Here is a 26,254-nt window from a genome sequence, read left to right as displayed (position 1 = left end):
GGGGTGCACACTGCTCCTTCCCTCCACTAGCCTGTAGGTCGCCTTGGGCAAGGTGTAGCACCTGCTGAGCCCCCGTCACCAGGGTCACAGGAAGCCATGAGATCGGGTGATGGATGATCGTATGAGCAACTGGTGCATATCACAAGTCCTGGTTTTGCGACCACTGACACCAGGCAGACAATCTCTGAGGAGTGTTGATAATGGCTGGGGTCACCCGTCTTGCAAAGGCACTGCCCAGAAGAAGGCAGTGACAAAACATTTCTGTCGAACATATTTGCCAAGAACAATCACGGTCATGGGAAGATCATGATCGCTCCTGTCATAGGACACGGCACATAACGAACGATACAATAGGGTTTAGTAGTGGAGATTTTAACTTTCCCAATATTAACTGGGATTACTCTAATTAAACCTGATCATGACAGTTTATCTGCAGATGCTATCCACGCTGCTGAGATTTTCCAGCATTTGTGCTTTTCTATCAGTTTAACAGCACCTGCAGATTTTTTTTTTGGCAGGTTTAGCAGAGACGGGATCGTGGACCCAGCTGTGTGAGAAACTGCCTCTGAGTACATTGAACGGCTCCGTGAGCCTCGTATAGGTCAGTCAGACCCATAGATGGCGGTGTCGGAGGGGGTCAGTTTCAGCAGCCTTGCCGTTGTTCCACCGCGCCGCCGCAACCCTGTGCGCATGCGTCCTGTGACAAACGGGCGAGCTGTAGTATGTTCTCGATTTGACACTGGGCTCATCTGAACCATATACCCTTTGTCAGAACGAGAAATCCGATTCGGTTTGGCCGATAAGCGAATTTCATCGGTGAGTTGTAAATTGCAATTATATTTAAACATTGACCCACCCCCTTGAAGATAAAAATGAGTAGTCCAGATGAAGGGTCTCGGCCTGAAACGTCGAATGTTTATTCCCTCTATCAATGCTACCTGACTTGCTGAGATCCTCCAGCATCTTGTGTGTGTTGCTCAAAATATCGAACTTCTGCTGAATCTGCAGGGTTTATGAAAATATGAGGAAGGTGTCCGCCTGCCACTGAGAAACATTTGACGGACCTTTGAGAACATATGGATCCCTAAAGACAGAATTGTTGGTTGAAAGTCTTTGCTCTTGAAAGTTGGCGTCTTGTTTTTTACAGAATTATAAACGTTTATTTGCAACACATACACACAAGATACAGATTTTCAATATTTACAAGACAGTACGTGTACTCATTAAAATGTGGTAACTACCGTCTACAAAAGTCTATATCTCGGGGTTGGCATCTTGTTATCAGTCAGTGTGACCTTGAGTTTTTTTAGTGTAACCGGAGAGGGGTACCCTTCCCTATGCCGGTCTCGCTGACAGCCCTTGATTTGGGCAATCGGGTCTAGTGTTCTGTGGTGGGCTTCTCTCATCTAGCGAGAAGTCCCTGGAGCACCAATCGCTATTGAATGAAATGCAGCGTCAGGTTTTTTTTATTATAGTGATGTGGCTACTGTAAACTACAGTTGAAAAGAATCAAAGGGGAATTGGTGGGCATTATTATGAAGAATGAATTACAGGGGTACAAGTAGTTAGAGCTTTATTGTCATTGCTGAGGACGAGATTGTAGTGCTGCACCATTCAGTGCAATATAGTATGCTGGCAATTCAATTACTAAAAACACAATGACTAAATTTAAAATAACGACTGAGTGATTTAGAATGATGTTTAAGTTGCGACTGAATCAAAAACAAACAACTCTAAAATTAAGAGAAACAGTGACTGCCCCATTCAAGTGTTGCACATGCCTGTGGTTAACTATAATATAATATCAAGAATTATGCCCTTGTATTGCATTTAGAGATTGTCCATAGTGCCTGTGGACTATGGGTTGGTGAGCAGGCATTGTTCAGTTGCACGATAGCCCTGGGGGAAAAAGCTGTGTTTTTCATTCTGGATGTCCGTGCAGAGATGTTTCTGTATCTCCTGCTGGATGGTAGGAGATTTGACAGGTGATTACTGGGGTGAGATAAGTCAATCACGATTTTGCAAGCTTGCCATGGACATCCTGAGGTGGTTTCCATACCTGGTAGTTGTGTTCCAGTGATGTTCTGTGAAGTCCCGAGTTTAAAGAGAGTAAATCTATCCCAAAAGCTATCTAGTAGACTTTTACCGATGTAACTGAGAGCATACTGACCTACTGGCTGACATAGATCTGACGGGCCAAATGGCCTCCTTAGTCATTATAAGATGTGCTTGGCCACTGCTATACATTTAGAGTTGCTGTGAGTATAACTGGTAATCTCTGTGTATGGCCAACAATGTTAACAATTAATCAGTTGAGTAAGTCAGTAACTTAGTGTGTGTAAGATCCTGTAGTACATGACGGGATATTGGTAATGGCATGCATGACACTCCTGGTATGTGATGCAGAGGGAGAATTACATAGTCTATGTTACACAAAACACATTTAAGTTGAATTGGTCTCTTGGAGCAACAGGCTGAATTGCCTCGGGTATGTTGACCAATTTTAATCCTTTTTCCTGATTTTGCTCTTTGGGCAGGATTTGGATTTGCTGTACGGTCCGCCCCCTTTGCTTTCTGTGGCTGCAGCGTTCGATTTTGGCTCACGCTGGCGCTTTTCCATCTGGATGGAGTTTACCTCTCGACGCAGGAAGCAGAATTTGCGGATAAAATTTCCGAAGAGCTGGAATGTCTCCTTTCACAAACCGTTCACAATCCCAAAAAGTAAGTAGACTGGGTCTGGCTGTCAGCTTCTGTCTCAGTTTGAACAGGAAAGGAGTGAACTTGAAAAGACATATTTTGGACAGGAGTGTTAGTTGTATCATTGGGTCACGGTGCAGGATGGCCTTCTCCTTGATCAATCTTAGTGAAGCTACCTTGTTGGGGGTGCAATCGTCAAAGAAGAACTCGGATAAACCCATTGCACACATTCCTTCTAACATTCCAGGCACTTGATGTTCAGTGTGGATTCAAAGGCTATTGAGGAGCAGAGCCTTGTTTTATATCAGATAACACAGACGTGCAGCTAGGAGAGCTGCTGTCTTGTAGGTCCACTGACCCACAGCTGATCATGGCCTCATGGCCTATGTGCATCTTACAAGTTCTCCCTAAGACTGGGAGGGATTTCCCTAGGTGTCCTGGTTTCCTTCCCAATCCCAAAGACATGTGGATTGGTAGATTTTCCCCAGTGTGTAAGTGAGTGGTAGAACCTGGAGGAGTTAATGGGAATGTGGGGAGAGTTTTAAAAAGGAAAGATCAGTGTAAGTGGGTGCTGAGTGGTTTGCATAGACTTTGAGGCAAAGAGCTAGTTTCTATGGTCTGACACTGTATGGAGTGGGTATGTTGAATGGCATGGATGCATCTGGAGTGTGGGATGCTGGACAGATGTATGGGGAGGAAAGGATTGTAAGTGGATACCGTTTATACTTCTTGTTGCCTCAGTAAAGTTACCAGCATAATCAAAGACTCCACCCACACCAGACATTCTGTCTTCTGGTCTCTCCTATCAGGCAGTAGATAGAAGAGCCTGAAAGCATGTACCACCAGGCTCATGGACAACTTCTGCTCCACTCTAGGACAACTTCCTATCCGCTATAAGGCTATTGAATAATGCCCTAGTATGATAAAATGGACTCTTGACCTTGCACTGTGCACAAGTCTTACAGTCACATATATATAGCTAGGGTGCCTAAGACCTTTTCACAGTACTGCAGTAATTTTATGTATTGCACTGTACTACTACCACAAAACAAAACAAACGTCATGACATGTGAGTGGTGATAAACCTGATTCTGATATGGGTCTGTATTGTGGACTGAGAGTGGGAAGGGAACACGGAGAGGGGGATCATCATTGAGAAAAAGGGGAAGGGAGATGAGAGGGCGCACGAAACACCAGAGACACATGATGTAATGATCAATGAACCAAGTCATTGGAATCAAATGACCTTGCCTAGTGACTCAGGCCTGGGTGTGTCTGTACCCTACACTCCCTGCCCCTAGCATTGCTTCTCTGCTTATAGTCACACACCCCTCCTCCGGTGCACCTCCCTCGCCATTCCCAACATCCTTTGCTCTCACCAGATTTACAAACTCACTGTCCTGTCCATGTTGACAAATATAGTACTGTTCAAAAGTCTTAGGCGCTCTAGCTACAATGCCATGCAAAAGTTTGGGCACCCCGGTCAAAATTTTTGTTAATGTGATTAGCTAAGTGAGTAAAAGATGAATTGATTTCCAAAAGGCATAAAGTTAAAGATGACACATTTCTTTAATATTTTAAGCAAGAAAACTTTTTTATTTCCATCTTTTACAGTTTCAAAATAACAAAAAAGGAAAAGGGCCTAAAGCAAAAGTTTGGGCACCCTGCATGGCAATGCCTAGTAACACCCCCTTTGGCAAGTATCATAGCTTGTAAATGCTTTTTGTAGCCAGCTAAGAGTCTTTAAATTCTTGTTTGTGGGATTTTTGCCCGTTCTTCCTTGAAAAAGACTTCTAGTTCTGTGAGATTCTTGGGCCATCTTGCATGCACTGCTCTTTTAAGGTCTATCCACTGTGATGGGGTCCTGAATTACCCCTATAAACTGTGCTCGATTACCCCTACGAACTGTGCTTTTGAAAAGAGAGAGAGAGTTATTTAACACAAACACCTTGTTTAAAAGAGAGAGGGAGACGAAGACTGCTCACAGTTTGTTTATACTTTCTCCAAGGACATTGCCTGCTTGTACATTCTTACACAAACAGAGAAGGGAGGAGTTGTTTGAGAGACAGTTGGTACTCAGTACGGTGAGATAAACAGAAGGTCAGATGATAGACCTGAGACACATGATTTTGGACACTGAATAAGCTTTGTTGTGCCACAGAAAAAGTGGGTTTTGGAGGATCAATCAGGCGGATCGATCAGTGGCTCTTGCAGTGTGAACAGGGTGTGACCGGTGGGGAGTTATTTGTGTGTCCAACCCTCACCTGGGTTGATAGCTCCACCACAGAAGAACGGTCCCCTTTGTTGTGGTTATGGTTGGTGACTTCTAAAGGATTTCGGAGGACAACGGGAAGATCGATGGTGTCAGCTCACCTGAAGACTCAGGTCTCTCTCTCTCTTCATCATTACTCAACTCAATACCATGAACTGAACTGAACTTTACTGATTATCGTAAGACTATCTATTTACCCCTAGACTTGAAGAAGCTTGGTTTCCATATATTTCCACTCTTACTGATATACTTACTTATATATAATCATTGCTAACTTGTTTGATTCATCTGCATTTATATTACTGTGTTGCGTAGTTACTAATAAGTAAAATAGCAATACCGGACTCCACAGTGTTTTCCATCTCTGCTGGTTCTTTAACCGGTCACGGGGTATGTGACACCACAGATTCTCGATGATGTTTAGGTCAGGGGACTGTGAGGGCCATGGCAATACCTTCAGCTTGCGCCCCTTGAGGTACAACATTATCCTGTTGTAGAAGCCATCCTCTTTTCATCTTCGGCTTTTTTACAGACGGTGTGATGTTTGCTTCCAGAATTTGCTGGTATTTAATTGAATTCATTCTTCCCTCTACCAGTAAATGTTCCCCGTGCCACTGGCTGCAACACAAGCTCAAAGCATGATCGATCCATCCCCGTGCTTAACAGTTGGAGAGGGGTTCTTTTCATGAAATTCTGCACCCTTTTTTCTCCAAACATACCTTTGCTCATTGTGGCCAAAAAGTTCATTCAAAAGGTTCAAAGGAACATCTAAATAAGCCTGATGCATTTTGGAAACAAGTCCTGTGGACTGATAAAGTTAAAATAGAACTTTTTGGCCGCAGTGAGCAAAGGTATGTTTGGAGAAATAAGGTTGCAGAATTTCATGAAAAGTACACCTCTCCAACTGTTAAGCACGGGGGTGGATCGATCATGCTTCGGGCTTGTGTTGCAGCCAATGGCACAGGGAACATTTACTAGTGGAGGGAAGAATGAATTCAATTAAATACCAGCAAATTCTGGATGCAAACATCACACCGTCTGTAAAAATACCGAAGATGAACAGTGCAAACATGAGAAAATCTGCAGATGCTGGAATTTCAAGCAACACATAAAAATTGCTGGTGAACGCAGCAGGCCAGGCAGCTTCTATAGGAAGAGGTACAGTCGACCTTGCAAAAGGCTCGAAACGTCGACTGTAGATGCTGCCTGGCCTGCTGCGTTCACCAGCAATTTTTGTGAAGGTGAACAGAGAACGGCTTCTACAACAGGATAATGATCATAAACACACCTCAAAATCCACAATGGACTACCTCAAGAGGCACAAGCTGAAGGTTTTGCCATGGCCCTCACAGTCCCCCGACCTAAACATCATTGAGAATCTGTGGATAGACCTCAAAAGAGCAGTGCATGCAAGATGGCCCAAGAATCTCACAGAACTAGAAGCCTTTCGCAAGGAAGAATGGGCAAAAATTCCCACAAACAAGAATTGAAAGACTCTTAGCTGGCTACAAAAAGTGTTTACAAGCTGTGATACTTGCCAAAGGGGGTGTTACTAGGCATTGCCATGCAGGGTGCCCAAACTTTTGCTTTGGGCCCTTTTCCTTTTTTGTTATTTTGAAGCTGTGAAAGATGGAAATAAAAAAGTTTTCTTGCTTAAAATATTAAAGAAATGTGTCATCTTTAACTTTATGCCTTTTGGAACTCAGTAGATCTTTTACTCACTTAGCTATTCGCAGTAACAGAAATTTTGACCAGCGGTGCCCAAATTTTTGCATGCCACTGTATATATGAGTACTTAAGACCCTTGCACAGTACTGTACCTCATTATGATCTTACACCTTATTGTCTACCTGCACATTTTCTCTGTAGCTGTTACGCTTTATTCTGCATTGTTATATTTTATCTTGCTCTATTTCAATTGACTGTGTAATAAATTGTTCTGTATGAACAATATGCAAGGCAAAGTTTTCACATGCAACCTCCGAGCAGAGGTTGATAATTTCTTGATTATCCAGGGCGTCAAAGGTTTCAGGGCGAAGGCAGGAAAATGTGGTTTAGAGGGATAATAAATCAGCCAAGAGGGATGGCAGAGCAGACTTAATGGGCTGAATGGCCTTATTCTGCTCAAATTTCTTATGTTCTTATAATAATCCAATTTCAGTTCCAAGAGATGATCTGGATTACAGCTGTGTTTCAGTTGATGGCAGTTTTGTCTCAATCAGATTATTAGGGTTTCACATTCCTCATTCGAGATAAGTACAGATTTAGGCTGATACTGTACAGTAGTGTGGAGTGGCAACAGTTTCAAGGTATCATGTTCTTCAAATGATAATCCAAACCCATGGCTGCCCCAACAAATGGATGTGAAAGATACCATGGTGCTACTTCAAAGTTAATTTCATTGTTCAGGACAAAGTTTAAACCCTCAACCAACACTCCCAGGATAGACAACACTTCACCTGCGAATCTGCTGGGATTGTCTGTTGTCCAGTGCTGCCGATGCAGCCTCCTCTACGCAGGTGAGACCTGTTGTAAATTGGGAGACAGCATCGTCAAGTAGCTCTGTTCCATCCAACAAAAGCAGGACTTCCCCATGGCCAAACATTTTAATTCCGATTCCCATTCGTGATCTGACATGGCATCTGACATGGCCGTGGCCTCCTCTTGTGCCACGATGAGGCTACACTCAGGGTGGAGGAGCAACAACTTATATTCCCTCTGAGTAGCCTCTGATAAATGGCATGAATATCAATTATTTTTTTTCCTTCTGGAAGAAAAAAATCCCTTCCCCTCCATCTATTCCCCACTCTGGCCCCTTATCACCTCTCACCTGCCTATCACCTCCTGCTTCATCCCTTCCTCCTTCCTGTTCTCCAATGGTCCACTGTCCTCTCCTATCAGGTTTCTTCCATTCCAGCTTTTTATCCTTCCATCCATCTGGCTTCACTTATCAGCTAGAGCTCCTTCCCCTCCCAACCACCTTTTTATTCTGTCGTCATCTCCCTTCTTTTCCAGTTCTGAAGAAGGGCCTTGGCCCAAAACATCAGCTGTTTATTGATTTCCATAGATGCTGCCTGACCTGCTGAGTTCCTCCAGCATTTTGTGTGTGTTACTTAAAACACTTGATGATTATCACTGTATTGTCTGTGGGAGGCTGCCACTTTCCTTGCACCACAAAATTAATTCCTAGTGGCTGGGGTAAAGCGCTATAAAGTTTAGAAATTAAAGTTATTATTTGTTGTTAACTTTGCCGTCTGTCTGTAGAGTGCTGTTGTTCCCACCGCTGCCAAGTCGTCTGCGTTACTTGATCCATCGGATCGTGGAGAACTTTGACTCGCTGAGTAGCTTCTCTGTTGGAGAGGGAGATGGGCGGAGAACAGCTGTGTGTCTGGCTGAAATGAGGTAAGCTGTAGAGACTGGAAGGCAGTATCTTAGGTTACCTTTGTTCAGCTGATCTCTGTTCCTCTGAGTAATACAGATTCTGTTTGGCAACTCAAACAATGTGTATTCTTTGAATGTTGGCTAAATTGAGGCCAAATACTTGGCTGAAATGTTAGAGAATTTGGAATTGTATAATCCCTTCTGAAACAAATACCAGGAAAAGTTGAGAATATTCTCTGGATCAGGAGGCACCCATGGAGAAAGAAACTGAGTTAATGTTTTTGGTCGCAAACATGAGGAATTCTGCAGAGGCTGGATATTCAAGAAGGGTTGCTGCCTGGCCTGCTGCGTTCACCAGCAACTCTAATGTTTTTGGTCAGTCAGTTTTCATCAGAACTGGAAGAACTTGGGTTTTAAGATGTAGAGACTGGGATGAAGGGAGTAGAGATTAAAAGTTGTTGAAAATGGGAGAAATTGAAACTGAGCCATAAGAAACTAAGATTGAAAGAGGCTTCTCGCAAGTAATGGTGGTAGTTGTGGGGGTCAAATGAATTACAGAAAGTATTGGCCTTTCTAGAATGTTTTCTGAATATGGATGAATATCTTTGGATGACAGTTGAGTTGGAGTCAGATGCCTGATATTTCACCAGGTGAATAGTATCTAACCCAGAAATATTTGGGTTGAAAGTCCAAGGAAGGGTGGAGTCCATCTGCGTATATTTTTAATGTGGGGTATCTAAATGGCCAGGCTCAGTTTACGTACTGAATAATGAATGGAATCCTATGCCTCAGTTACCCTGCTAATTGTGTGTCTTGGTGGAGTTAGGGTTAAGCCATGTGAATGTTACTTTGCTGCTTCTGGGTTTTGGTGGAGTTGTGGTTAAGCCATGTAAATTTTTCCTTTCCTACTACTTGTCCAGTTCCCCAGTTGAAAGTTCCTGTTAAATCTGCTTCCATCACCCTTTCAGCCACTGCTGCTGGTCAAAGTCAGAATCGGGTAAACACTAAAGGTTTTCTCTAGTTAGCAGATAGAAAACTTTATCCTTTGAATCTGTGGCACAATTGTCTACTCAAGGGAAACAATCCTTCACCCCATCATTCTTGCAAAGTGCTGTTCCTTCTCCTATTCTCAAGTCCTTCATTGTGTTTACCTCCCAAATTACAAAAATCTTGCCCAGGTTTTCTTCAAACTGGTTTTCACCCTGTCATAATGTGGAGATAGTTCTGACCAAAATTACAAGCTGTATCCTATGTGATGGTGACAGATATAATCTATCCTTCCATGATCTTGATCTCTCTGCAGTTTTTTGACCTTTTTTTTTGCAAATCTTTTCCACCTTATTCTTCCAGGTGAGGCACTACTGTAATGAGTTCAAGCTTATCCATCCATTTCCTCCAAAAGGACCACAGCCCTATTAGGTTTGGAGGCTTGTGTGCCTCAATGACCCAGAGAGCTATATTGGCTGGAGTCAGGGCTTTATGCTTTGGCTCTTGGTAGGGTCACCCGTGCCAGACATGTCAAGGGTAGAGGCCAGTCTAAGAGTGGTCCACTGGTCCCCCAGGTTTGGGGTTTCAGCTCAGGGCTAACGACCCTGACTGGTAAAACAAAATAGTTTGGGAAACAGCAATGAGGAATCCTTCTACATCTGAGCGTGACGGTTCTGAGTCTCCACCTGGGACTTGAGTAACTGACAGTAGTGAAAACGAAGAGGAAGCTCCTGACATGCTGAAGGAAGCCCTGAACACTGCCAATGAAAAGATCCCTCACTGCTGCCCTAAATGCCAGCGGTGTAACAGGTAGTAAGCTATCCATCCAATTGTAACCAGAGAATTTGAAGCAATGGCTTTTCATCGCACGTCAGTATTTTTCCCTTTGGTGTCTCCCAAGGGTTTAGACCTATAAAGGGGTCCCTTCTGATTTTTCATTAATACACTGGCACTTGGCAATGTCACCTTAAGAACAAGAATTCACTTTTTACCCAATTTTGAAGTTGCCCAACTTTACCATTACCACCACTTGTCCTGGTCTTGCCTGGGTGGTGTCCAAACAGAGCTTTTCACAGTATCTTGGTAATGTGACAATAATATACTAGTTCTCGAACCAGAACACTTGTGGGAAACCCATGTGATCAGGGTGAGAATGTGCAAACTCCATACAGATTGCACCGAAGGTCAGGATTGAACCTGGATTACTGGAGTGTGAGGCAGCAGCTCTATTAATTGTGCTACCCTGTCAGCCTTAAATACCAGTAGATCAAGTGGTCCTTTGGGTCTACTTGACTATTGAGTAAGATCATGGCTTATCCTCCCTCTAAACTCCACTTTTCAACCTGTTTTCATACTCTTCAATATTTTTAGAAGCCCAATATCTATTGGTATTGTTCTGGACTTTAATTGACCAAGTGTTTGCAGCATTTTGCGACTGAGTTTACCAAGACTCGCTACCCTTGGAAACGGGAAATATTTCCACATATCAGTCCTACCTTCGCCGCCTCTGTTCCATCTTGTAGTTGATTTAATTTGATTTGTCAGCTGCAACAAAAGGTTCAATATGTAGATTGATTCGAGACATGGGAGATTGACCATTCTGCCTAGGTGGTTAGTGTTAGAGTGATTTTTGGGTTGAGGTCATTTACATTTAGCAAATGGCTTTGGCTACCAGTCTTCTGTTCCTTGACGATGTATTGTGGATTTAACTTGGAACAATGCATTCTTAGAAGCTGTGAATCCCAGTGCACAGACCTGCTGGCGTCTGTGGCATTGTCTATACTTTGTAAATATGGATTGTCCCTTGTGTTTAGCAAATAAATATCGAGCCCTATGTTGGGCCAGCAGACCTTTCCACCGAAAGTGTCTCAGTAAGATGCCTGCTGTACCTTGTTTTGTCGAATAAAGAAGTTGCTTTGTATCTACCAGTAACACTTTGTCTGGTGATTTCATTCACGCAGCTACAGTTAGATCAAGTCACAATCTATAAGTGCAGTCAATAAAGTTTGGTTGGCACTCAAACTATTTCCTGTCTCTCACAAGAACTATTGGCAACTGCGGTCCAAGTGTGCACTGTTAATGTTAGTGAGATAAACAAAATGAGGCAATTCACATGGGGGTACATGTTTTGCCAAAGGCACAGATATATTATAATGTGTTTCTAATCCCTGTGCTTCCCAGATTACAGTCTCTGGATGGGAATGAGAACCATGTGAATATGCCATGGAAGAGCAATGATGAGGAAACAGTAATATTTGGACCTCTCCATGATGGAGCTTCAAGATACCACAACTTTGCTGCTGGCAACAGCAGATCCAGGAATAAGCCTGACAAAGCTAGGCATGCTCATTGCCAAAACAGAGTGGAGAAAAGAAGAGATGTCAGATTCAATTATAAAAGGGATGGTAGATACAGGAAGCCTGACAGCAGCGGGAGTAAGGAAGGAGGAGACCCAAGAAGAGGCAAGGAGGAGAAGGTCGAACTGTCTGGACAGGCTTTTGAAGATGCCAATAGAAAAATGATTGCTACAGAAGAAGGGAGGAAATGCACAGTTTCAAATCAGCAGTACGAAGCTGAAAATAGAACAGATCCACCCACTGAAGACATGGCAATTGGTCCAATGTTGAATGATAATGATGAGCCAAAGGGAAAGCAAGATACCGATTCCAAAGCTGAAGCAACTCAATCCTTTCATGAGAAAAGAGCAGAGAATGATTTCCCAAGATTGGAGAACGCTGTAGGTTTGTTGGAGGACGCCAAGGATTCAGATAAACCTCAGACATCAATGCATACTGTAAAGACATCAGAAGCTATAGGTCCCAGCTTACGAGTGGACTCTAATCTTCAGTGTGAAGACAATACAGCCTTAAATTGTGACCAGTCTGAGACAACTGTAGATGCTTGTTCTGTGGAGAGCAGGCACATGGAAGACGTACTGGAGAACCAGGAGACAAGTAGCAACATTGACAATGTGACTCAATTACTAAAGTCTGGTGATTTCAAGGCAGAGGAAGAGGCTGTAGTTGGAGTGAAGACTGAGGATGTTGGGGAACATTCTCGAAGTCCCAATGAAGATTTGCTTAAAGAGGTAACTGAATTCTGAAATTATTTCCAAAACACCAATGTATTTCAATAATCCATTTGGAAACATGGAGTTGAAATCAATTGGCATAATCCATAACTCTTAAATATCTTTTTAACTTTATTCTAGCTTGTTCTGTATAGTTGAACAGTGCGTGGTTCAAAAAAAAGTGCGAGTGATTGCCTTTGATGTTTTTATTGTGATCGCAGGACCCTGTTGGACATTTGTAATGTAGAATACTAGAAGCCCAGCTCATTGTTGAAACTGTCGGCAGGGGAGCTGTGGCAGTTGCCCAGGGAAAGAGACACTGAGGCAAGTGTGGGAGAGCCCTCAATGGGTGCATTGGAATCTGTTCTGGGTTGGGGGCTGGCCCCTCCACTCAGTGCTCATTCAATGATACCCTCCTATGCTTGCTCAGTGGAAGAACAAGCTGGACACTCAGTGACTTGGGCTATTTTTTTTCTTTGAGACCCTATGTATTTCTGAAATCGCAGCCATATGTACTATTTGTGCTATGTGCTGTTGGTAATGTGCTTTGCACCTTGGCCTCAGAGGAACACTGTCTTGTTTGGCTTTATTCATGTTGTGTTAAATGATAACTAAACGCATTTGAACTTGAACTGTGCCAAGGCAGTATAAAGCTCTTCACTATATGGTGTGCAGAGCATCACGGAGCCAGCTGGGAACCACTTATTACACAGCATTTGGGATAGACATTAACTCTTACATCTTGTGAATGAATGAATGACACTTTCTCAAAAAAAAACAAAATTATGAAACAATATGTTGTGTTCCCTCACATATAACTACTGATGAGGTCGAAAGCCAGGAGGTAGAACAAAGCCAGAACTGGAAATGAGTGCAGATAAAGATGACATACAGATCAGCAGTGCTGTGTTTGAATAGTGGAAAATATCTAGAAAAGATGGTTCCTAATGCTCTTTAAATGTAAGTTCTAGTGAGAGGTGATTAACATTTCTGTGTTCTTAAGTCAAACTTTTGATTGTTTCAGCTTTCATCCTGCCTGGGGGAAAGCAGCATCAGCATTGAACAGCCTCAGTCTGACTATTCCACTTACCTCTCAGGGGAATCACAGACATACGATGTCGACTTTGGGCACATCATTGAAATCTATGACTTTCCTCCACATGTGAAAACGGAAGACATTCAGGAGGCTTTCGCAAACTTTCGGTAAGTACTGATTCTCTCCCTTTGTGCCTGTCCTTTGGAACAGTGCTTTACTGAAGCCAACCAGGAGGATGCAGCAATGAGAATGCAAGATAATTGAGAAATTGGATAAATGTCTGAACATTGAGTTGAAAAGATGCCTTAATTGATGTCAACAGTTGTGTGAATAAAGTCACCAGAGAGAAGTACTGGTGGATATGAAGCAAACTCTATTTGGCAAAATTAGATACAGCAGGCATCAAATGGAGACCTTTTTGGAGGAAGGAGGTCTTTTTAGCACTACAGAACATCTTTTGTGTTAAAGATCAAAGAAAATTCAGGACAAATCCAAATTTACAATGCTTTCTTTGAACTACACACCCCTTTCACACCTCCCGCCGTCACACCCATCAGCAGACATACAAGTACACACAAATGATGAATTTAAATCAGTATTTTCTGGTCTTTCAGTTTACTGTGGTGTCTTCCAATTAGCTTGGTTCACAGTTCTTAGGAACCAATTATTCAGAGTTGCATTTTAGATTTAACCTTCGATGCATTTTCAGAACTGAAGGTTGGTCACTGAAGTCAATATTCACTATATGTCCTAACCCCAGAAATGCCCTAACATCAACCATGTCCCATTCCCTGCTACAAAATTCCACCATTGACTAAATGTAACTAAAGGATGTTGGTCCCAGTCAAAATAACCAAAATGGGTTAATTTTCCATTTATTGAGATACAGCACAGAATAGGCCCTTCCAGCCGCGCTGCCCAGCGATACCCCAATTTAACCCTAGCTTAATCACAGGAGAAATTACAATGCCCAATAATCCTACCAACGGGTATGTCTTTGGACTGTAGGAGGAAACCGGAGCACCCAGAAGAAACCTACACAGTCATAAGGAGAACGTACAAACTCCTTATAGGCAGCGGCAGGAATTGAACCCGCGTCATTGGTACTATAAAACATCATGATAACTACTATGCTGCCGTACCACCCTCGTGGACACTTCTATGGAAAATAGGTGTAACCTTCACTGCTAGTAACTGTAACAGAGCTTTGTGCAAACCTAGGGCATTTGTTTATGTACCAGAGATACAAATCCAATGAAATGGAGAAATACATAGACTCAGCTGTAAAAATACATTTTAAAGTAAGCTGTTGGCATTGCTTGATAGTTTAAGGTGACGTATCCTTTGATCACTGTGAGCATCGGGGTTTTATAAGCTGACAAACAGTTTCCAAAGATTGGTAACAATGCTGTACAGTTTGTTGGATTCAGGGATGTTACACATCCTTTGGAATAGACATCTGTCTGTTTCTATGGATGTCAACATACCAATGGCACTGTTTCACAGAGAATGGGGAGCTCTCTCCAGGTAAAAGCTAATATCCCCCCCTCCTTCCCCGCCCTTATGGCAACCAATAGAATGAGCTGGTTGTTGATCTCGCTGCTTTGCATCAAGTGATGCCGATTCCAGTGTCTGAGATCAACCAACCTACTTTCAGTGTGAGCTGTTGTCCTGCAGAAATGCAAATCTTTTCTGATACTTCTGTTTTGACATTTGACAGTGATAAAGGCTTCAGAGTAAAATGGGTGGACAGTTCGCATGCCTTGGGAATATTTTCAAGTCCAGATTCAGGTAGGTGCCTTTCTGGTCTTCTCACCTGTAACCTAGTTATCTAATTTCACTACAGAAAGTTGTTTTGAGACTTATTTTGCCAGTTAGCTGCGTGTGGACTGGTGTTTAAAGACAGTCAAACTCTGCACTTTTAAGAGCTTGCTTTCAAGCTCTAAATCAGGTTCTACCAACACTACCCAATAACTTTTCTTGTAATGCCAGTTGACTTAACCACCTGTCTGTACAGTCCTCTGAGAATACTGTACATTCTGCTTTTGGCTTCCCAGGTTGATCTATTATGTGAAGGTTGAACCCTGTTCCAACTTAGCTGGTGCAGATTTACCTGTAAGTTCGAAGTACATTTATTATCAAAGTATGTATAAATTATACCACCATTAGATTTGCCTGCTTACAGGTAGGCACAAAGCAAGAAACCCAAAAGAACCCAATTTTTAAAAAAGACCAGTATCCAATGCGCAGAGAAAGAGGGGAAAAATCCCACAAATCCTGCAAACAATAAAAGCAAGCAACAGCATTCCGAACCAACTTGAGTCCATAGATCCGAATCCCAGAGCAGCCAGAACAGGCCCGTAGCCTTGGTCTCAGTTCATCATATAGCGGGACATATCACCACGAATCTCGCAGACAGGAAGCGCGTAGCAGCTGGAGCAGTCTCAATTCCGAGGAAAGTGGAGCAAAACATCATGGAGCAGAACCAGCTTGACCCTTGCCTCCAGTCCTGACACCCTGCGCTTTCAGTCCAACTGGCCCAGTGTTTACATCTATCATTTACCACTGATGGTCATGCTTTCTACTAGTCCTATTTTCAGCTCTCTGCCCCCATTTTTAAGACCCCTCTTAAAATGTATTTCTTTTATACATGTCCTGGTTTCATACGGGAATTGTTACCAAATATTGTTTGGCAAGAATCTGGTGAAAAACTTGGATGTTATATCAAATTAAAGGCACTTAAATTATGCACGTTAGCCTGTGCATACTGGTAGCTGTTCACATGCTTGCTGCTTCTAGCTCCTTTACCATCTTCATAAAGAGTTCTATCACTGATATGTGATCAGCGTCCATGCTAAATGTCAAGCTTGCTCCAGAGAACGGATGATGTGGGAAAGAGCGAATGGCAGTGCCTGAATTATGTATTTCACAAGTCACTCTGACGCTGAATATAACAAGCAGTATTTTTGGATGTATAGTTCTACAGGTGATTCTTTTCTTTTCTCACAGCCTCTGAAGCCCTGTCCATCAGCCACGAGCAGTTCAAAATGCAGCCTTTGTCTCAAGCAACAAAACAATCAAAATTAAAGGTTTCCAGATGTTCAGGTAAAGGAACTGGTTTCTATCTACATCTTGGAGGCATACAATTATTACAGCAGGGAAAGAGGTCATTCATCGATTCGATGGTTTGAGTGGCCTCCTCCAAAGCAGTCCTATTCCGTTAAGTATACAGTGCATTTCCTTTTTGAAACAATCTTCCAAGTGAGATATCAGGCCTAGATACTATCTCACAAGCGGCTGAACAACACTACCTCAACGAACAATGGGTTGCTTAGACCATAAGATGTCGGAGCAGAATTAGGACATTCAGTCCATTGAGTCTGCTCCGCCATTCCATCATGGCTGATCCCGGATCCCACTCAACCTCATACACCTGCCTTCTCGTCATATCCTTTGATGCCCTGACCAATCAGGAAATGATCGACTTCCGCCTTAAATATACGCACTGACTTGGCTTCTACCGCAGTCTGTGGCAGACCATACCACAGATTTACTACTCTGGCTCGTGTTTACCTCCTTACCTTTGTTCTAAAGGATCCCCCCTCAATTTTGAGGCTGCGCCCTCTAGTTCTGGATACATCCGCCATAGGAAACATCCTCTCCAAAGCCACCCCATCTAGCCCTTTCAGCATTTGATAGGTTTCAATGAGATCCATCCCTACATTCTTCTACATTCCAGCGAGCTTAGGTCCAAAGCTGCCAAATGCTGCTCATGTGTTAACCCCTTCATTCCTGGAATCATCCTCATGAGCCTCCTCTGGACTCTCTCCAGTGACAACACATCCTTTCTGAGATATGGGGCCCAAAACTGTTGACAATACTCCCAAGTGCAGCCTGACTAGTGTCTTATAAAGCCTCAGCATTCTCCTTGCTTTTATATTCTATTCCTCTTGAAATAAGTGCCAACATTGCATTTGCTGCCTTTTTCACAGACTCAGCCTGTAAATTAACTTTCTAGGAATCTTGCATGAGGACTCCGAAGTCCCTCTGCACATCTGATGTTTGAACTATCTCCCCATTTAGATGAGTTTGCACTATCATGCCTTTTACCAAAATGCATTTTTGGACAACAAAAGCCAAAACCTGTCATCAGGTTATGGAATGTTATGATGAGGTTGTATAAGGCATTGGTGAGGCCGAATCTGGAGTATTGTGTTCAGTTTTGGTCACCAAGTTACAGGAAGGATATAAATAAGGTTGAAAGAGTGCAGAGAAGGTTTACAAGGATGTTGCCGGGACTTGAGAAACTCAGTTACAGAGAAAGATTGAATAGGTTAGGACTTTATTCCCTGGAGTGTAGAAGAATGAGGGGAGATTTGATAGAGGTATATAAAATTATGATGGGTATAGATAGAGTGAATGCAAGCAGGCTTTTTCCACTGAGGCAAGGGGAGAAAAAAACCAGAGGACATGGGTTAAGGGTGAGGGGGGAGAAGTTTAAAGGGAACATTAGGGGGGGCTTCTTCATACAGAGAGTGGTGGGAGTATGGAATGAGCTGCCAGACGAGGTGGTAAATGCGGGTTCTTTTTTAACATTTAAGAATAAATTGGACAGATACATGGATGGGAGGTGTATGGAGGGATATGGTCCGTGTGCAGGTCAGTGGGACTAGGCAGAAAATGGTTCGGCACAGCCAAGAAGGGCCAAAAGGCCTGTTTCTGTGCTGTAGTTTCTATGGTTCTAGGTCTTGATTTTATATTTTATAATATACTAAATATTTGTATAATATTTATAAATATATAAAATTATGATGTGCTTCAATATTTCCTTAGTAAAGGTGTCAAATGCTATTAAAATAATTGGTAGGATTAGAGGGGAGATGAGAGGACTTTGCCCAGAGGGAATATGCTGCTCGAGATAGAAACCCTGTAAACCAGAGGTTCTCAGCTGGGGTCCACGGACCCGTCAGTTAATGGTAAGCATCGATGGCATGATAAAGGTTTGGAACTTCTGCTGTATATAGTATTTGGATCTGTATTTCTGAAGAGCCTTGACCTGCATGGCTATTGACCAAGTGCCTTGGGGGATTAGCCTAGAGGATTCTTTTGTGTTTGGCAGAGAAGTGATGAGCTGAATTCCTACCTGTTTTGAGGTAAAGTTTTTGTAATTTACTGCACTCCTGAGGATGGGTTCTGCACTGTTGATGCTGTCTCCAGATGAGAATTTACAAAGAATTTTGCACTTTGTTGCCATTACATCTACAACACTGAAACCATATTTTCTTGTTCTTTTGCTATCTACTTTGGTAAACAGCTGCAAATAGAATTGAACATCTTAAAATTTGCCATTGAGAATAATGGAGCATTTTTTAAAAAGCTCATATTTAAATCCCTGGCTCTTTTTCAAAATTATGTCAATTGCGTCATGAGATCTTTAATGAATGAAAGCCCACTGAAGTGATTGAAAAATGGCATCTTGGACAGTACAGAACTCTTTTTGTGCCAGGGGTTCCTAACCTGGGGTCCACAGACTCCTTGCTTAATGGTATTGGTCCTGTTCTATGCTGCAGTGCTAGCTGAGAACTTTTGTTCAAGTGTCTAGGGTCTGACAGGTGAAAGGGACACCAACTCATCCACAGCTGACATATTTTGTCATGCCTTGAGAATATGATGGGTTAACACAAGTTTCATTTTGCTTCTTTGTATTTGGTCCTTTCTGGTATACAGTCATTTAAAAACACTACTTCGATTCAATGTTTATAGAATTCTTGCAGCCAGTGAAAGAGAGGGCACAGGTCAATACTGCCATTGCCAAAAGGCTGGTCAGCAGGGCTCTCGGCTTCCACACCACTGAACGCAGAAGGCGGCCAGATCCCAAGTCCAAGAAACTGAAGGAAAATAGAGGTGCGTATAAATTTGTCCATGGTGTTTTGGAATATTTTTCCAAATTCATCATTATTCCACTGGTGAAAAGTGTCCACAGAAGAATTCTTGTAACGAAATTGGTTTTGTACGGATTAGAAATGGGATTTGAGGCTACAGGTTGATATTGAGCACTAAATATTTCACAAGTTGTTTCTGCTTGTGTATACTGTATTGGTTTCACTGACTAAAACTAGACTTTGGTTATAAGATGGATATAAATAAGCTAAAACATAGAAAATGCTACAGAAAGTAGTGGATACAGTCCAGTCCATCACAGGCAAAACCATCCCCATCATTAAGTACATTTATACTGTGCCCTGCCAGAAGAAAGCAGCAACCATCATCAAAGACTCCCACCATCCAGATGGTGTCGTCTTCTCAGTACAGGTGTCCCCTGCTTTTCGAACGTTCGCTTTACGAAACCTCACTGTTACGAAAGACCTACATTAGTACCCTATTTTCGCTTTCAGAAGGTGTTTTCACTGTTACAAAAAAAAAAATTCAGCGCGCGATAAAAGGCAGCATGCCCCGAGCAGTTGCACTCCCCCGGATTCTCGCCGGCATTGCTTAAACACGTGCCTGTGAGCAGCCGTTTGCAAGATGAGTTCTATGGTATCAGAAAAGCCTGAAAGAGCTTGTAAGAGTGTTACACTTATGGTAAAACTAGACATAATTGAGCGTTTTGCTCGTGGTGAACGAAGTAAGGACAACGTGTTTGGCTTGTGGAAGTTGACGAAGATGATGTTGAAGAGGTTTTGGCATCCCATCACCAAGAACTGACAGATGAAGAGCTGATGCAATTGGAAGAAAAGAGGATAACAATCGAAACCAAATGAGTAATGATAAAGTACGACTTTAATTTTGAAAGGGTACGTCGGTTTAGGGGATATTTGCAGGATGGTTTGAGTCCTTATTAAAGAACTGTGTGATAGAAAAAGGCGCGAGGCTCAGCAGTCAAGCAAGCCTTCCACATCAGCCACAGCAGACGACGAACCTCGACCTTCGACATTGAGGCGGGCAGTCATAGGAGAAGATGAGCTGCCTGCTCTAATGGAAATAGGCGACGAGATGACACCCCAGTGTCCCACCACCCCAACCCCTAGGCCACGGACAGATACCGATTTGCGGAGAATGCAAAGGTAGCTGAGAGGTACACAGCACATCTTTAAGAAAAAAGCCGAAATAAACATGCTAATTAATTAAGTGCCACCAACAGGTAATTGTGGGCCCAGATCAGAGACAACGCAATCGGAAATTGGCACTGATCTGGGCCGACAATTACGGGCGGCACCTAATTAGTTAGCATGTTTGTTTCGGCTTTTTTCTTAAAGATGTGCTGTGTACCTTACGGCTACCGCTAGACCCCTGCGTTCTTCGCAGCAATGTATTGCTCAGCGGCCTGGAGGGTGGGGGGCCACTGCACCACCCAAACTCCAACGACTCAGTCTAACACACCATCATCGGTGTGCTTGGCGCTGTCCGGATTCCCGTAAGTGATACTACACTGTACATACATTATTTCTACTTTTTGGCTGTGTAATTTTACGTGTTATTTGGTATGATTTGGCAGCTTCATAGATTAAAGGTTACTGGAGAGCGCTTGCACGTGTTTTTGCCAACAGCGCTTGCGTGAGATTTTCGCTCTGGAGAATAGTTCAGTAATGATTGTGGAAAAGTATTTCTACTTTATATAGACTGTGTATTTATCATATCATTCCTGCTTTTACTATATGTTACTGTTATTTTAGGTTTTATGTGTTATTTGGCATGATTTGGTAGGTTATTTTTGGGTCTGCAAACGCTCACAAAATTTTCCCATATAAATAAATGGTAATTGCTTCTTTGCTTTACGACATTTCGGCTTACGAACCGTTTCATAGGAACGCTCTACCTTCGGATGGCGGGGGAAACCTGTACCACTATCAGGCAGGAGGTACAGAAGTCCAATCACCAGGTTTAGGAACAGTTATTATCCTACAACCATCAGGCTCCTGAACTAGCATAGATGTCTTCAATCACCACTATTCTGTACTGATTCTACGATCTACAGACTTGCTTTCAAGGACTCTTTACAACTTATATTCTCAGTATTATTTTTTATTTGCACAGTTCATCTTCTTTTGCACGTTGATTGTCAGTCTTTTCTTACAGATAGTTTTTTTTTGTAAATTCTAGTGTATTACTTTTAAATGCCTGCAAGAAATCTGAAGGTAACATAAATGTATTTTGATAATAAATTTACTATGAACTTAACAGCACCAAGAACTATAAGGGAAGTTCTTCCTGAAGTTCGGAGCAATATTTATGTCTAAATCATTGTTACCTAAAAATAATTTAGTCATGTTGCCATTTGTCGGAGAACGCTATGCATTACTTACCACAGTCACTGAACCTCTCAAGTACTTTATTGACAGTAGAGTGTTGCGAGATGCCCTGGAGAACAAAGAGAAGGCCATTTAACCCCATGTGTCTGTTCTGCAGATTATGCAAAATGCTGTATAAGTGTATATTTTTGAAGGCAGCAGGGCAGAGCTGGGCAGTGCAATGGAAGAAGAGTTAATTACTCTGGTGATTTGCTAGCCTGATTGTAAGCATCCTATGGTATTTTTGGTGAAATTGTCTCAAAGCCTCTTTTTTGGGGGGGGGGGAGGGAGGAGGGAAATTAAGTTTTGGAGTATTGGCTTATCAGATGACTCATACCTTATCCCACGTTTGGTTCTGTCCTTCTAGTTCAACTGCACAAAGCTGAAGATGACGCTAACAACATACTGGTACGTATTAATGTCCAGCTCTTGTTCAGCTCGAAATCTGATAAGAACCATTATTTATACTCTGCTTGACTACATATTTTGCTCTTTCCTTGCTTGGTCCTAGTTTCCAACAAGCTACTTGTGTGTATTCATAGAAATGTGGAACTGTCTAGTGGTCATTTGGTTCATCAAGTCAGTGCAAGTTTGTAAACATTGCCGAGAACTAAAGGAAGCCTCCTAAGCCCTTTCAAAACAGTTGCTGAGATGGAGTCTTGGTTACTGACCATCTGATGAGCAGCTCTTCAAAAGTGCACCCTCTGTACTACACTGGTGTTGCTCGCCTTGATTTTCTGTGCTCTGTATTGTGAACTGAATCCAAACGCAAATTTTGAGGCAGAATTTCTGTCAATTCAACTATGGCTAAAACCAGAACACCAAAATTCAGGACAAGCAGAACGTTTTGGGTTCAGTCCAATGCTTCTTCGTTCAGGTTATTTTGACCTTGCCCAGTATTACATCTCTGTAATGGCAAATCAAGGGTTCCAGTCTCACTATAGGACTTGCATTAATGTGACGTGGCTCCCTTTGTATGTTCATGGTTTCATAGACCGTTCAAAAATCTAATAGTGGAAAGGAAAAGGATGTTCCTAAAATGTTGAGTGTGCATCTTCAGGCTCCTGTACCTCCTCCCTGATGGTGGTAAAGAGAAGACATATCCCTGATGGGGAGGGTCCTTAATGATGGATGCCAACTTCTTCAGATGTCTCACTACAGGACTTGTCATAGTATAATGTAAAATTGAGTGTGTCTCTTTGCATTCATTGAGAGTGTTTTTATGAAGAATGGAGGTTCATCTTGTGAGTATTCATTCTGCATTCAACGCCATTCAAGCAAGCCAGGATGTTTTTATATAGTCTAAACCTCGTGTTTACTTCTGAAACAAGGAGCTATAATTCAAATGGAATTCACCAACTGGAATCTTCATGCCTGTGGGGTATATGAAAGGAAATGTTGCCCTTGATCAGTTGTGTGCTGTAATTAGTTATGAAAGTCATGAAATTAGTGCATTGGTATAACGGTAAAAATTCAGAGTAATCCTCCAATCAGAAACCACCATTCAGTGTGTGTGTGTGTGTGTGTGTGTGTGTGTGTGTGTGTCTGCATGCGAGTGTATTATTGTAGATATACACTCACTAGCCACTTTATCAGGAACAGGAGTGGAACCCAGTGTGGTCTTCTGCTGCTGCAGCCCATCCACTTCAAGGTTTGACGTGTTGTGCATTCAGAGATGCTCTTCTGAACACCACTGTTATTTGTGTTATTGTCACTTTCCTGTCAGCTTGAACCAGTCTGGCCATTCTCCTATTCTCACTAACAAGGCATTTTTGCCCATAGAATTGCCACTCACTGGATGACTTTTTTTGTTGTTTTTGCAACATTCTCTTTGAAATCTGGAGACTGTTGTGTGTTCAAATCCCAGGAGATTAGCAGTTTCTGAGATACTCAAACCACTGCATCTGGCACCAATAATCATTCAGTGGTCAAAGTCGCTTGGATCACATTTCTTTTCCATTCTGATGTTTGAACTGAACCTCTTGACCATGTCTGCATGCTTTTATGCGATGAGTTGCTGCTACATGATTGTCTGATTAGATATTTGCATTAGTGAGCAGGTGTACTTAATAAAGTGAGCACTGATTTTATAATTGGCAAAGCTGGAAGATTCCAATACATAAGTGTAAGTACTTTATTTCTTCACACAATAATTATAACATGGAATGGTAATTTGGCACAACCTGTATCCATGCTTGTGATTAACCTCCACATCACCGGTTGGCATAAACCTTTACCTGCTTCCAAGGGCACCACCAAAATATCTCCTTAAATTCTTAAGATTTTTATATTTACTGTTTATCCGACCAGAAGGATATTCAATGGCAAGTGGTTTCTTTAAAGACTAGGAGGTTATATCCAGGAGGTGAAAATAAACTGGTACAAATTAGAAACTGGTTGAAACCTTCAATACAAATGGAACAATAGGGGATATTTGTTGGTGTAAGTATATGGGGCGGCATGGTAGTGTAGTGGTTAGCACAACGCTTTACAGTGCCAATCACCTGGGTTCAGTTCTGGCTGCCGCCTGTAATGAACTCTCCCGTAATACACTCGCCTGTGACCGCGTGGGTTTCCTCCCACGGTCCAAAGGTGTACTGGTTGGTAGGTTAACTGGTCATTGTAAATTGTACCGTGGTTAGGCTAGGATTAAATCGGGTGATTGCTGGGTGGCGTGATTCAAAGGGCCAGAAGAGCCTATTCTGTGGAGTATCTCAATATAAAAATAAATAAATATTTCCCCCCTTCCTGTCACGAAGTGGAGTCCAACCTCCCAAAGGAAGCTGGTTGCAGGGTTTAAACTGTATGAAATTCCTTGTTAAGCCATAGTTTATAGATGAAAGGCTAGGCTTGGGTGTTGGGATGTCATATAAAATATCTCATTATCCTGAGTTCATGTAAGAGCAATCTTGTCAAAAGTTTTATCTTCTACTTTTTTTGGGGGGGGTGGCAGATCATGTGGGTATTGCCAACAATGCCTGTATCTATTGCCTATCATAGTTGATCTTGAAGGGTGTAGGTGAACATCACCAGGACTGTGGCATCTCAAGGTGAAAGTGCTCCCATAGTGCGTTTGGGTGAGAATTTCCAAGATCCACAGCAGACAATGATGAAGGAACTTGAGAAGGGTGTGAGACCTAAAAGGGGAAACTCGAAGGCGGTTGTCCTTGGAGGTAGATAACAAGGTTTTGGGAGTTACTATCAGAGTAGCCTTGGAGAGGAACTATAGTCCATTTAGTATTGGTACACTCTGCTGACATGGTTCAGGGTGTCTCATGGTGTATGGCTTCTTGATTATTGTTGGAGATGAACTCATCCTGGAGAGTGAAAATTTTCTGTTGTACTCATGGCCTTTAGCTCACCACATCTATACTGACCGTAATGCCAATCTAACTGTTACACATGGTTCATATCACTCTACTCCCTGGCTGTTCATGTGTCTCTCTGAACCCACGTCAGATATCGCTATCATATCTGCTTCTACCACCTACCTTGATAGGATATTCCAGGCACCATTAGGTGGATGGGGTTGGGGGGTGGAGGAAAATGCTTTCCCCAATTCTTTAAACTTTCCCCCTCCGACTTTCAACCTGTGCCCACAAGTATTTGACAATTCCACCCTGAACTGGTTCCACAACCATGGACTCACTTTCAAGGACTCAACAGCTCGTGTTCTCAGTTATTTATTTATTTATGTATGTACATTTCTACAGTTTGTCTTTTACACATTGGTTGTTTCAGTCTGTTTGTGTAGTTTCTCATTGATTCCATTGTATTTCTTTGTTCTTTTGCGTATGTTTGGAAGAAAGCAAATCTCAAGGTAGTATATTTGACATGTATGCACTTTGATTATTTACTTTGAACTAGATTGAATGAAATAGTGCTGCACTATGCAATATTTCATTTTTGAATGATCACATGCTATTTACGATCTGGTACTCGTGTGAACATTGGACCGTTGATTAAGCGAGTGAGGCCAACCATCAATAACATTCTGCTTTATCCCTTTTTGTATTGGCTGCAGAATTCTGGTGCTGAGCAAACCTGAAGATACCAAGGCCCAAACTCTGGTGTGATGAAGATGATATACAGATGATTCACACTAAGAACTACTGTCCTTTTCATAAAGATAAATAAGCTGTGCACTTTGAAGCATGATTAAAGTAACCTCCGAGGTGGAGGATGTTGTGGCACAAATGTTGTGTTCAGTCTGATGTTTTTCTTTCAATGGTACCGTATCTGTGTACTTGACTTTGTGTTTGCTGACTATCAGAGGTCTGCAAATGGCTGGCGAGAGGTAGGAATATGAGCTTTGCTAACAAGAGTCATACAGCACAGAAACAGACCCTCAGCCCATCTAGTCCAGGCTGAACTGTTATCCTGCCTAGTCCCTTCCACCTGCATTTGGACCATAGCCCGCTATACCAACCAAACTTAAATGTTGAAATTGGACCTGAATGCACCGATTCTGCTGACAGCACCTGTCCCAAGTATGCCTTCTCTGCCACTTGCCCCATACCCCT

The 26,254-nt window shown here is 42.4% G+C and overlaps 1 protein-coding gene across 1 annotated transcript; it reads left to right on the top strand.

Moving 5' to 3' along the window:
* Positions 1-696: 696 nt before the first annotated feature.
* Positions 697-25,919, top strand: LOC140201825 (uncharacterized). Its single transcript, XM_072266532.1, has 10 exons — positions 697-816; positions 2,538-2,721; positions 8,234-8,371; positions 11,519-12,425; positions 13,432-13,610; positions 15,164-15,234; positions 16,453-16,548; positions 19,207-19,347; positions 22,099-22,139; positions 25,756-25,919. The coding sequence occupies exons 3-10, from the start codon at positions 8,367-8,369 to the stop codon at positions 25,777-25,779; spliced, it is 1,464 nt and encodes a 487-aa protein (XP_072122633.1). The 5' UTR covers positions 697-816; positions 2,538-2,721; positions 8,234-8,366; the 3' UTR covers positions 25,780-25,919.
* Positions 25,920-26,254: the final 335 nt, after the last annotated feature.

This window comes from Mobula birostris, chromosome 8, assembly GCF_030028105.1.
Source record: "Mobula birostris isolate sMobBir1 chromosome 8, sMobBir1.hap1, whole genome shotgun sequence".
Classification (NCBI taxonomy): Eukaryota; Metazoa; Chordata; class Chondrichthyes; order Myliobatiformes; family Myliobatidae; genus Mobula; species Mobula birostris.
This window is presented reverse-complemented; position numbering and strand designations above follow the sequence as displayed.

What these genes read in the sequence shown, in the direction of transcription:
- LOC140201825 (XM_072266532.1), top strand. An exon ending in ATTTTCAAGTCCAGATTCAG is followed by an intron (nt 15,235 to 16,452) that starts GTAGGTGCCTTT and finishes CTTTTCTCACAG; the next exon opens with CCTCTGAAGCCCTGTCCATC. An exon ending in GAAACTGAAGGAAAATAGAG is followed by an intron (nt 19,348 to 22,098) that starts GTGCGTATAAAT and finishes CTGTCCTTCTAG; the next exon opens with TTCAACTGCACAAAGCTGAA.